General features: G+C 40.4%; 1 protein-coding gene across 1 annotated transcript in view; it reads right to left on the reverse strand.

Moving 5' to 3' along the window:
• Positions 1-12,727, reverse strand: part of LOC148271497 (uncharacterized) — a 34,365-nt gene extending 21,638 nt beyond the window's left edge. Inside the window, exons 1-2 of the mRNA XM_088241323.1 lie at positions 12,596-12,727; positions 1,451-5,617 (exon numbers count right to left, since the gene is read on the reverse strand). Coding sequence (XP_088097449.1) covers positions 1,451-5,617; positions 12,596-12,646 — 4,218 coding nt within the window. The 5' untranslated portion in view covers positions 12,647-12,727. The remainder of the gene's footprint in view (positions 1-1,450; positions 5,618-12,595) is intronic.
• Between the last annotated feature and the right edge of the window lie 609 nt (positions 12,728-13,336).

The following is a 13,336-nucleotide window of genomic DNA, read 5'->3' on the forward strand; positions in this document are numbered from 1 at the left end:
CATTATGTAAATATCTGTTTTTAAAATTTTATTCTTAGACAACGCCCATCCAGAAAGTAAAAGTACTGTTTTGGCCCTCGTATTGTGAGATTTTGTTTCCAAAAGTTGGCAATACTGATTGGTAGTGGGGGTCTACTGAACACAACAAGCTAGAGCGACCCTCGTTAGTACCAAAACTTGCCTCGTCGTGTTCGTTTCTGTGAAAGATGTCAAAAAGAAATCCCGCCAAGTGCTAGGTGCGCGCTGTCATAAGGTTCCTTCTCGCGGAAGCAAAAACTCCGACTGAATTTTTGCACGAATCAAAACCGTATTAGGTGGAGGTACTAAAAACCAAACAAACGTATAGTGGTGTCGTGAGTTTAATGAAGGAAGAACGAATATTCATGACGAGCAAAGGTGTGGAAGAACTTCAATTGTGACCGATGAGTTGTTGCAAAAAATCGACGAATCTGTTTGTGAAGACCACAGATTGACAGTAAATGAAATGTCTGCAATGATTCCACAAATTTCTAGATCTCTGTTGGGCGGAACAATCATGAAACGCTGGAGTATCGAAAATTGTGCTCAAGATGAGTCCCAAAACATATTACAGAGCAGCACAAATTAAATCGGGTCGTCAGCGCACGCGGGTTTTTTGAGCGATTTGCCCATCTCCTGAGCGCCTTCAGATTATCGTCTTTCCACCTTCGTGAAGACTCACACGGCTGGCGAAAAAATTCTAACCAATGACGAGGTGAAACAAGAGGTCTTGAAGTGAACAAAGGAGATGGCGGTAGAGTTCTATTAGGAGGGCATCAAAAAGCTTGTGCCAAGACTTTCAACCTGCATGGAACGGGAAGGCGACTACGTAAAAAAATAAATAATATGTAAACAAACAACGTAATGTATTTTTTTTTTAAAAGAATTATCTGGATATGTCTCGCATTAACGTAAAATGTGTGTATTTTTTTTTCTCTTTTGGGCTATAACGGTTTTTGTATTGCTTCAATATTTTTTGCATTTATGGGAAACATATTCGATAACCATATTTGCCGCGACAAATCGGTTTCTTTGAACAGGCCCATAAAGGAACTGATTGCAATATTAGGCATACTTATATGTCTGGCTTGTCAACCTTTCATATACTGAGCCTACTCCTAGTTCAAGCGAAATTAGTCAGAGTGTTTTTAGCGCCATTTTTGTAATATATATTTTATTTATTTTTGCACCACAACAGGCCAGGATGCCCAATTACAATTACAAAAATCTAATTTAAATTTTTGTGTTCTCACCGGGAATTGAACCCGGAACCTTCCGTGCGTAAGGTTAAGCGTCTGGACCACTACACCACGGACGCCGCCAATATATGAAATACATGTATTAAAAAATAAATTAAAGTAATGAAAAGACACTCTATATATGTATATTGTTGTATTACCTGTTTTAGTGAGAGCAGGTATTTTGGTCATTATTTGTTGCAACCGCAATCTCCGCCATCACCGTGTTCATCGTGGGAGTTGCTAGCAGAACTTGCTGATGCCGCTGCACTGCTTGCGCTGTTGTCGGATGAGCTACTGGACGAGCTAGACGAGGATGAGCTGTTAGCGCTACTGTCTGATGAACTGCTAGAGGAACTAGACGAGGCACTGGTAGCGCTACCGCTGGATCCACAGTCGTTGCTTGCTGCGCTACTTGCGGCACTTGCGCTGCTAGCGGCGTTTGAAGAAGATGAGCTGTTTGCGGCGCTGGATGAAGATGCGCTGCTAGCGGCACTCGCCGAAGAGGCGCTGCTGTCGCTCTTGCTTGATGCGCTGCTAGAAGCGCTAGAGCTGCTTGCGGCATCTGCGGAAGATGCACTGTTTGCTGCGCTGGATGATGACGCGCTGCTGGCAGCGTTTGAAGAAGATGCGCTGTTAGCGGCACTTGATGATGACGCACTGCTTGCGCTGTCACCTGATCCACAATCCTTGCTTGATGCGTTGCTGGAAGCGCTTGCGCTACTGGAGGCATCTGAGGAAGATGCGCTGTTTGCCGCGCTGGATGATGACGCGCTGCTGGCAGCGTTTGAAGAAGATGCGCTGTTAGCGGCACTTGATGACGACGCACTGCTTGCGCTGTCACCTGATCCGCAATCCTTGCTTGATGCGTTGCTGGAAGCGCTTGCGCTACTGGAGGCATCTGAGGAAGATGCGCTGTTTGCCGCGCTGGATGATGACGCGCTGCTGGCAGCGTTTGAAGAAGATGCGCTGTTAGCGGCACTTGATGCCGACGCACTGCTTGCGCTGTCACCTGATCCACAATCCTTGCTTGATGCGTTGCTGGAAGCACTTGCGCTACTGGAGGCATCTGAGGAAGATGCGCTGTTTGCCGCGCTGGATGATGACGCGCTGCTGGCAGCGTTTGAAGAAGATGCGCTGTTAGCGGCGCTTGATGACGACGCACTGCTTGCGCTGTCACCTGATCCGCAATCCTTGCTTGATGCGTTGCTGGAAGCGCTTGCGCTACTGGAGGCATCTGATGAAGATGCGCTGTTTGCTGCGCTGGATGATGACGCGCTGCTTGCGGCGTTTGATGAAGATGCGCTGTTGGCGGCACTTGAGGCGTTGCTTGCACTGTTTGAGGCGGATGAGCTTGCATTAGATGCGCTTGATGCATTCGATGCACTGTTTGCGCTAGAACTGCTTGAGCCGCCAGCAGAGTTTGAAGAGTCACCGGAGTTGTAGCCGTCTGAACCTCCGGTCTGTCCGCCGGAGCATGGAGTTGGAGCGGGTGTTGGAGCGGGTGTTGGTGCGGGTGTTGGAGCGGGTGTTGGAGCCGGTGTTGGAGCAGGGGTTGGCGCTGGTGTTGGGGCGGGTGTTGGAGCAGGAGTTGGGGCTGGTGTTGGGGCTGGGGTTGGTGCAGGGGTTGGTGCTGGTGTTGGAGCAGGAGTTGGCGCTGGTGTCGGAGCAGGGGTTGGCGCTGGTGTCGGAGCAGGGGTTGGCGCTGGTGTCGGGGCGGGTGTTGGAGCAGGAGTTGGTGCTGGTGTTGGAGCAGGAGTTGGCGCAGGTGTTGGGGCGGGTGTTGGAGCTGGGGTCGGTTTTGGCCCAGAACAACCTGAGCCAGATGAACCTGAGCCAGATGAACCTGAGCCAGATGAACCTGAGCCAGATGAACCTGAGCCAGATGAACCTGAGCTGGAAGCAGCGCTTGCTGCACTGGAAGCATTAGAAGCGTTTGAGCTGTTGCTGGATGAAGAGCTGCTAGATGCGGAGCTAGCGGCCTTGGTGCTGGCACTGCTGGAAGCACTGCTAGCTGCACTTGCAGAACTAGCTCCATTATTACAACCTCCCTTGTTTACGGTGTTGCTGCTTGCACTGGCTGAACTTGAAGCGCTGCTTGCGCCCTTGTTGTTTGCACTGCTGGTTGCACTGCTGGCTGCACTTGCGGTACTACCTCCCTTTTTGGAACCTGCGGCATTGCTGCTTGCACTGGCTGAGCTTGAAGCACTGCTTGCGGCCTTTGCGTTTGAACTGCTTGATGCAGTGCTTGATGCAGCGCTTGTGGCCTTGTTGTTTCCACTGCTAGTTGCACTGCTAGCTGCACTTGCGGAACTAGCTCCCTTGTTGCAACCTCCTTTATTTCCAGCGTTACTGGCTGCACTGGCTGAGCTTGAAGCGCTGCCTGCGCCTTTGTTGTTTGCACCGCTGGTTGCACTGCTGGCTGCACTTGCAGTACTAGCTCCCTTATTGGAACCTGCGGCATTGCTGCTTGCACTGGCCGAGCTGGAAGCACTGCTTGCGCTCTTGTTGTTTCCACTGGTGGTTGCACTGCTGGCTGCACTTGCGGTACTAGCTCCTTTGTTGCAACCTCCCTTTTTACCAGCATTACTTGTTGCACTGGCTGAGCTTGAAGCACTGCTTGTGCCCTTGTTGTTTCCACTGCTGGTTGCACTGCTGGCTGCACTTGCCGTAGTAGCTCCTTTGTTGCAACCTCCCTTATTACCAGCATTACTTGTTGCACTGGCTGAGCTTGAAGCACTGCTTGTGCCCTTGTTGTTTGCACTGCTGGTTGCACTGCTGGCTGCATTTGCGGTACTAGCTCCCTTATTGGAACCTGTGGCATTGCTGCTTGCACTGGCTGAGCTGGAAGCGCTGCTTGCGGCCTTAGTGGTTGCACTGCTGGTTGCACTACTGGCTGCACTAGCGGTACTAGCTCCCTTGTTGCAACCTCCCTTATTACCAGCGTTACTTGTTGCACTGGCTGAGCTGGAAGCGCTGCTTGCGGCCTTAGTGGTTGCACTGCTGGTTGCACTACTGGCTGCACTAGCGGTACTAGCTCCCTTGTTGCAACCTACCTTATTACCAGCGTTACTTGTTGCACTGGCTGAGCTGGAAGCGCTGCTTGCGGCTTTAGTGGTTGCAATGCTGGTTGCACTACTGGCTGCGCTAGCGGTACTAGCTCCCTTGTTGCAACCTCCCTTATTACCAGCGTTACTTGTTGCACTGGCTGAGCTGGAAGCGCTGCTTGCGGCCTTGTTGTTTCCACTGCTAGTTGCACTGCTTGCTGCACTTGCGGAACTAGCTCCCTTCTTGCAACCTCCCTTGTTACCAGCGTTACTTGTTGCACTGGCTGAGCTGGAAGCGCTGCTTGCGGCTTTAGTGGTTGCACTGCTGGTTGCACTACTGGCTGCGCTAGCGGTACTAGCTCCCTTGTTGCAACCTCCCTTATTACCAGCGTTACTTGTTGCACTGGCTGTGCTGGAAGCGGTGCTTGCGGCCTTGTTGTTGGCTCCACTTGATGCAGTGCTTGTTGCACTTGCGGAACTAGCTCCCTTGTTGCAACCTCCCTTGTTACCGGCATTGCTGCTGGCACTCGCTGTGCTGGATGCACTGCTTGCAGCCTTGCTGTTGGCACTGCTTGACGCACTGCTTGCGGCATTTGCGGAACTAGCTCCCTTATTGCAACCTCCCTTATTACCGGCATTACTGCTTGCACTGGCTGTGCTGGAAGCGGTGCTTGCGGCCTTGTTGTTGGCACCACTTGATGCGCTGCTTGCAGCACTTGCGGAACTAGCTCCCTTGTTGCAACCTCCCTTTTTACCGGCATTACTGCTTGCACTGGCTGTGCTGGAAGCGGTGCTTGCGGCCTTGCTGTTGGCACTGCTTGACGCACTGCTTGCTGCACTTGCGGAACTAGCTCCCTTGTTGCAACCTCCCTTGTTACCGGCATTGCTGCTTGCACTGGCTGAGCTGGAAGCGGTGCTTGCAGCCTTGCTGTTGGCACTGCTTGACGCACTGCTTGCTGCACTTGCGGAACTAGCTCCTTTGTTGCAACCTCCCTTGTTACCGGCATTGCTGCTTGCACTAGCTGAGCTAGAAGCGCTGCTGGTGGCTTTGCTTGCTGCACTTGCGGAACTGGCTCCTTTGTTGCAACCTCCTTTGTTACCACCATTACTTGTTGCACTACTAGATGCACTGGCAGCACTGCTTGCCTTATTGCACCCTCCGGCGCTGCTTGATGCACTGCTTGCTGCACTTGCGGAGCTGGCTCCTTTGTTGCAACCTCCCTTGCTGCTTGCACTAGCACTTGCAGAAGCAGTGGCTGTATTCCCTCCTTTACCTGCCGGTTTGCCTCCTCCGCATGGCTTTGCGTTTATGCCCTGTAAATAATAATGTATCGTTAGCAAATAGATACCCAACTTTAAAAGGCAATCTTGGTTTTTTTCTTTAATTCGGGCAAAGAAAATCTTAAATTTATAAAAATACAAATACACTAAAGTGCTTTTTTGTGATACAAAAATCAATTTATAATTTACTCAGCTTTGAAAAAGAATTCTTATTGGCATCGCATATTTTTGGAATGAGAAAATTGGTACGTTATTTAGACCGTCGTAATTTTAGGCCCTTAACACATTTTTTAAAAATGAACTGAGAAAATAGTTTTATTTTTGCCAAAATTGTTGAGTCGTTTGATTATTGTGATAAAAATGTATTCTTAATTGTTACGAATTTCTCAAACGAAAATAATAATTCAACGTTATTATTATTTATCATGAATGAATTTTTTAGATGCGGAGTACCACAGGGTACACTGCTTGCACCTAAGTAATTAATTAAACAGATGTTTGGCAAATAAGATTAATTACTTCAAACAGTATTCTTACACATATTTTAATGTTTTCTCTCTAATGTTTAATTTATTTATCATACTTGTTTAACACCTGAGATGAAACTTAAAAAAATACGTAAAATAATTTCATTATTTGGTTCTGCACAGGTTGGTAACAGCAAGTATAGGTCAGTTACCGAGACATTGTTGGAAAACCGCAAACAAACAAATGCCACTTTAAATTGTCTTTGCATAAAGACCTCGCTTCCTCTGCATTAATACAACTTCTGATGCACGGACGATGATTATTCCGGATTCGACTAATTCATCTCCAAATTTTCGTTAGATTTGCTGATTTATTTATTTATGCTTTACTTTACTTCTTAACACTGTTCCAAACTTTTTATATTGTTTTTTTTTTATAAATTTATGTTGTTTACATACTCATCTTTATTTTTATACCAACTTTACTTCTGCACACTGTTCTATCTTTTGTTGCTTTATATTGTATTTTTACAATTTTATGTTGTTTGTATACTCATATTTTACATAACTTTCAAGTATGTAAAATCCTTATGGGCGTGAAAAATTAATAAAATAAAATAAAATGAAAAATAAAATTAAGTTGGTTCATATCATCTAATTATTACCTAAGTGTTTATGTAATAGATAAAGTTATTGTTATTTTTGTTAATAAACTTTGATTATTATTATTATTCTCAGTTATATCAACACTAGTAGTGGAATTTTAAAAAAATCATGGATTTTTGGCAAGACAAATTAGAAAAGGATTCATTAAATTCTGATGGTTAGTACGCGAAAATTCAAAACAAAAGCAAAGGATTATTGTATACCTATTTTTAAGGAGATTTAAATATACACTACATAAACGTCTACGATGTATGCAAGAGAAGCGATTTGCTGATGAATGTCGATAAATCGAATTGATGGTTTTTGAAAGGGATGAAAATATAACTAAATGTGAGATCAGCGTGAACGGAGATATTCTGAATCAGGTAGAATAATTTGTGTATCTGGGAAGTATGTTTACTAGGGATGGAACGACTGAGAAAGATATTGAAAGGAGGGTGAGTGCCGGGAACAGAGTGAACGGTGCACTGAAATCGACTTTGGCAAATAAATGCTTGTCACAAGAGGCGAAATTGCCAGTTCACAACGGAGTCCTGGTCCCGTCCCTGATGTATGGAAGCGAAGTATGGACTTGGAAAAACAGTGATGAAAGTAGGCGAAATGCTGTGGAAATGCGGTCTCTCAGGCGAATGTGTGGTAAAACTGTGTACGATAGATGCACAAATGTTGAGATCCGTACATTATGTAAGGCTGAGACAAGCATTATCGACAAAATCAAGAAAGGAGCTCTGCGCTGGTTTGGACATGTAGAACGAATGGACAGCGAAAGAACGGCTAAGAATATTTACAATGCGAATGTGGATGGATGCAGAAATAGAGGAAGACCGAGAAAGACATGGCATGACCAAATCCAAAAAATACTTAAAGATGGACATGTCAAAAGTCGGAATAATCGGCGCGCGTGCATGAGAAGATGTATGAATGTAGAGGAAGCGAGATCTGTATGCAAAGATATAGTGTTGTGGCTATCTATCCTCCCTGCCTACCCTTACGGGGAAACGGCGTGATGGTTTGTTAAAATAAACATAGATTTGGGTTATAGTATTACACTTGTCCGTCCTCTTTTAGAATATGCCTCCATGACCTCATCTTTCTTCCATGCAGGCCTGATCATATCGAGTCTGTGCAACATCGTCTGCTAAGAAAAGTAGTCTGGATGATCAGCCTCGAGACTTGAAAAAGACGAGAAAAATCTAGCTAATGTTAAAAATCTCAAGTCTACAAAAACGTAGAAATAACATCGAATCTGTATTTTTGTTTAATTGACTAAATGGCTCAATTGATGTACCATCGTTGCTGGAACAAGTGGCATTCAATGCTCCAATCCGCTGGTTGCGAAATAATGATGTGCTGTTCCTTAATCAGCCCAGTACAAGCTATGGCTTGCATGAACCAATGTCCCTATTGTGTCACATTGCAAACTTGAGACAAGATCTGACTTTTTGGTGGTAGTCTTTCTAGATTTAAACAATAACTAAGATGGACCGGATCTTCTCTTGAAACTCTTGAAAGAAGTGAAGTGGCAAAAGCTGGAGATTTTTGTTTGGCATCGATTGAGGTGTATAAATCAAGCAATTTTTTTAGCTTACTGCGGCTTGGCTTTAGTTCTGTAATTGTAACAGTATTTGCCGAATAAGTGAAGCGTCTCCAATAGAGTTAATTTAAAATTTAATAACCAGATAAACAGCATTGCAGACAGCTGTCAACAGACGTCAAAAGACGTTACCAAGGTCCAACTACGTCTGTTTCAACTGATGAAAACATCCAGCGTGGGAGTGCATTGGAAAATCCACAGATGTCACCTACAAGGCGCTTGTCGGTTTTAGGAATTGCACGTCGCACAAACAGAAGAAAATACTGAAGTTTTATCCTTTTATATTCCAAATAGTCGAAATATTTTATTTTATTTATTTCGAATACAAATAGATGTACAGGTTAAATGAATATTTAAAAAAAATATATATAAAATGTATACATAGTAGGGCCTGCCATCCAATTATATGTATTCACTAAATAATACTGTAATAAAGCGACGACGGCTTGAAGTTTAAACTATATAAATAATAAATATACTAGATATTTAAATAAGATAAATATGGACAAAACAAGGAGATAGTGGAAAGGAAAAGAAAGAAATTGATAGGAGTGGTAAAGGATGATTGAAGGAAAGTGAGAGTGGAAAATTGCATTTGATTTAATGATTAAACGAATTATGAATGAAGAGCATGAATCAAGCCTATTAATTCTCTTCTGTACATATTGTATGGAGTGTTAAATGTATCGAGACTATTAAATTTTTTAAATGTTTCACATATACGAGGGAGTGTAGAATGTTTCCGATGATTAGTTTTAAATTTACGAATATAGAAAATATCAGAGAGTCTAGTCGGCCTGGAGGGGACACGGTAAGCAAGTAGATTAATGAGTTCCGGGGAATCGAATTATGAATCGAATGTTTATTTATTTTATTTATTTAATTTTACAATACGCCCAAGGGGCATTTACAAAAAATATACAGTTAAGTACAAACATAGTGCGTAAAAATTTAAAAGATAAACAATGCTTTTTTGTGTACATTTAGAAACAATAAGAAGCATACTGCCATGCAAAATAAAAAGTGAAACTTTACATAGTAAAAAAGAAAAAAATAATTTTATATGGATATAATAAAAGTAATTGAATTAAAAAGCAAATTGTAAATAACTTCTAAAGAATTCAAACAAAAAAATATATACATTTTCATATACTTATAAGTATAAAAAAAAATGGTATCAACAAATTATTGTTAAAAACAAATAATGAAAATTAGTTAACAGTAAGTATATATGTGAAAATAATATAATATACGGTACACACAAATATTTGATAAATTAATATCAGAAAGAGATAAGATAATAATAATACACATCAAAAACAGAGAAAGAATTGTATGAAAAAGAAAGTTTTATTACGACATTAATAATTTGCTTCAAACAGTGCATTTAAGAACGTTTTAAAATTAATAATTGATATTGAACCATAATGACTATTAAACGAAAATAACTCATGCCGAAAAGACGTTAAAGACTTTTTCTACGAAAACACGACTGAACAACATCTTTTACAGTGATGAAGCACATTTTCTTAATAAATATTATGTGAACAAGTCCAATTTCCGTTACTGGAGTTCACTAAATTTGAGGTGGATACATGAACAGCCATTGCATTGCGAAAAGTTGACCATTTAGTGCGTATTTTCAAGAAAATTATCGTGCCATCCGAAAATCTACCTATAGTCCTTAAAATGTAACACGATTTTCTGATTTTTTTTTCACGATTTTTCACTTTTTCTGACAACTGTCATTCTTGACAGTTGTCAGAAAAAGTGACGACATAACTTTGTAGTAACGTCAAAGGAGTTATTTATATTGACACACGAAAAATTATTTGTATCTGTCGTGTTAATTTATTTTTATAATACAATGCTTGAAACATGCATCAACATTAATATATAAAATCAGCTTAAGAACTAAAATAAACCTTGAAATAAACCCCGTTGAAATAAATTTAAATATGAACAACTCCCTAGGGAGGAAATCCAGCCAGTCTGCAAGCATTTGGACATAATCAAACATTGTTGAATTACTACCTGGTAAAAGAAGAAGTATAAAAATTGAAAAATTGTTTTCAGGCGTTGCCTAGTAGGTGATTTGGTTCAGCCGGATGAATCTCACCCACGTGATAAAGGTTTCAGCTCTTTTACTTCACAAAAGTCAACAGATGGAAGAGTTGAGGAAATGTGGATGTTCAAACTTGGGCAGAATGGTGAATGTTACACAGTGTGTAAAGTGGCCACTTAAACCAGCCAATGACAGGTCATAAGCCCTGTAAATGCCTAGACTTCCATATTCCCTTCTCAAAAATTTTTCCCTCTCCGTTGAAATAAATTTAAAATAAACCTAATTATAAACGACAGTTTTACAAGGTTACATCATTTTGCAAAAACGATAGAGATGGACAAATTGATCAATGTAAATTAATCGAATAAAAAAATAGTTCGTTTTATGCTGTTCATGAAAAAAGTATAAATGTCTCATTTTTTGGTGAATAATTGTGTTAAACACACTAGAATAGGCTTGTTTTTGCGTTTGTTATATCAATTTTCGGAAACAGAGTTTCGTGATTGCATGAAATAACTGATAAAAGCGATTTGATCAGTGATCAGTAATTTCCCATCACTGATAAAACTAGTTTGACAGCTGTCATTCTAATCAAGCTATATTTTAAGAACTATAGTGCAACGAAAGTGAATTCTACCTTGGCAAATAAATGTTTGTCGCGGGAGGTGAAACTAGCAGTTCACAATGGAGTCCCGGTCCCGACCCAGATGGATGGGAGCGGAGTATGGACTTGGAAAAACAGGGATGAAAGTAGGCTGAATGCTGTCGAAATGCGATCTCTTAGGCGAATGTTTGGTACAACTTTGTATTATAGATGCACAATGCTGAGATCCGTACATTATGTAAGGCTGAGATGAGCATAATCGATATATCTAATACCAAAAAATGCATACAATAAATAGAAGAACAACTTTATTTGAACTCAGTAGCTTGATATGTTAGATTACAGCAGACATTACCATAGACAGACATAACAGTTGAATATATTCCATAATAATAAACAATAAACATTAAAATTATGAAGAAAAAAAATACGGAGTTATTGAATTTAAGAAATTCTATTATATTATTAATATTTAAAGCATGAACTTTGTGGTAAATATTTGTATATAATCACTAACCAACTTTTCTATGTCTACCGGTTTCGATACAAATAATAAAGGGTTAAAAGTCAATAATATGGAAATATTTCACATTAGGAAAGCTTTAAAAAATAATGTTCCTTTGATCAATAATCAAACAACATTTCAATATAGCCCGTTATACGATGTTCCACTGTAATGGTCACCCTATTAAAGCTATTAAGCTTACCCCCTCCCTGCATCCCCTCTACTTTTTCCAAAATTCTCAAACAAAATTATATTTCCATAAATTAATCAGTGCATGTTTGTCCTAATCAGTGTATGTGCTTATTAAAATGCATGTCGTGTTAGTTTTATATTTTTGTGCAACAACTATGGTGAAGGTGTATAGTGGGTTTTGCATGTTGGTTTGCATGACGAAGAGACGGGTACGTCTCGAAACCGGTAGACATGTTTAATTTCGTTATGCAACGAAATCGCCCCTGAGTAGAGCCTGCTAACGTCACTTAACAAAAACATTCTCGTTTTCATAACAGTATTTAGGCTACGCCATCAATTCCTTTTTAGAGAATTTTGTTTTATATTTTTTAAAAATATATTTATTTATCATACGACACAAGTGCCTTTAAAAAAAACATTTTAAAAAAATACATGAAAAATATATATACATGAATGTACGTCAGCATACAAAAGACATAAAAAAGCATAAGTAGCTTTTACAAATATATCATTAATCGTTCTTATTGAACATAAAATATTTACTAAGATATGGTTTGAATTCACAGAGACTCGAGTTAAAAATGTCAGCATGAGAGGTATATTCATTTTCTAGTGTGTACGCGGTATATGTAATGTCACAAAGTCACCACTGAGTAGCGCCTGCTAAACAATATATGCATGTATACAGTTAATAATGTTTATTGAAAAAATTAAAACTAAAACATGATTTAAAGGAGAAAAAATAAATTTAAAAAGAACAATTGTAAGTTCGACACTAAGATGTTAATGTCATCTTGCTGATTACTATTCAACTACGCAAATATTTTTTTCAGAAAATCAGCAGATTGAAGAATTGAAGAAATGTGGATGTTCAAACATGGATGCAGACTATTGTAAATATAAAAATAAATTGCTTACATGGATTGCCACCAGGCACACCATCAATAACAATCCGATCTTCATCCTCATGTTCGTTTATTCCTGAGGATAATGCAGTATTCGGAGAAGATTCGGTTGCCGGATCTAGCGGTGAACCGAATTCGGAATGACGATGACGGTCAAGATCTCTTGGCTTTTATCATCAGCTTAGGCGTCAATCATCAAGTCAAAAACATTTGTCAAGTTGACAATCGCAGCTGATCAAACAGGTAATTAGATTTATTGATATTTTCAAATGGGGGCGATCTTATGGCTGCTCTACATAATGCAAGATGAACCTTCGTACTATTTAAATCAAAATAAATATAAATGGTTACGAAAACGAATTTCTTAATATATTATCCAAATCGGGTTCAATATAATTTTTTCAATCATGAAGGCGAAAGAGTATGTTAGTGAATTAGATTGGTAGAAAACTTGTTAGGAAAATTAACATTGAGGGTGATAGATGAATTGACCAAATATACCATCAACAGATGGAAGAATTGAAGGTATGTGGATGTTCAAACATAGGCAAAATGATGATTGTTATACAATGTATAAAGTGGCCACTTAAACCAGCCAATGACGGATTGTAAGCCCTGAAATTGCCTAGACTTCCATATTCCATACTCTAAAATGTTCTTCATCTCTTTTGTAATTTGTTAATTTATACTTAAGTAGCTCTGACAATGATAGAATTGAAAGCAGTAAGTGTAAATTCTAAAAAAAACGCGAATC

Source organism: Micrasema longulum, unplaced genomic scaffold (genome assembly GCF_059751315.1).
Source record: "Micrasema longulum isolate JH-2025_06_02 unplaced genomic scaffold, ASM5975131v1 h1tg002834l, whole genome shotgun sequence".
Lineage (NCBI taxonomy): Eukaryota > Metazoa > Arthropoda > Insecta > Trichoptera > Brachycentridae > Micrasema > Micrasema longulum.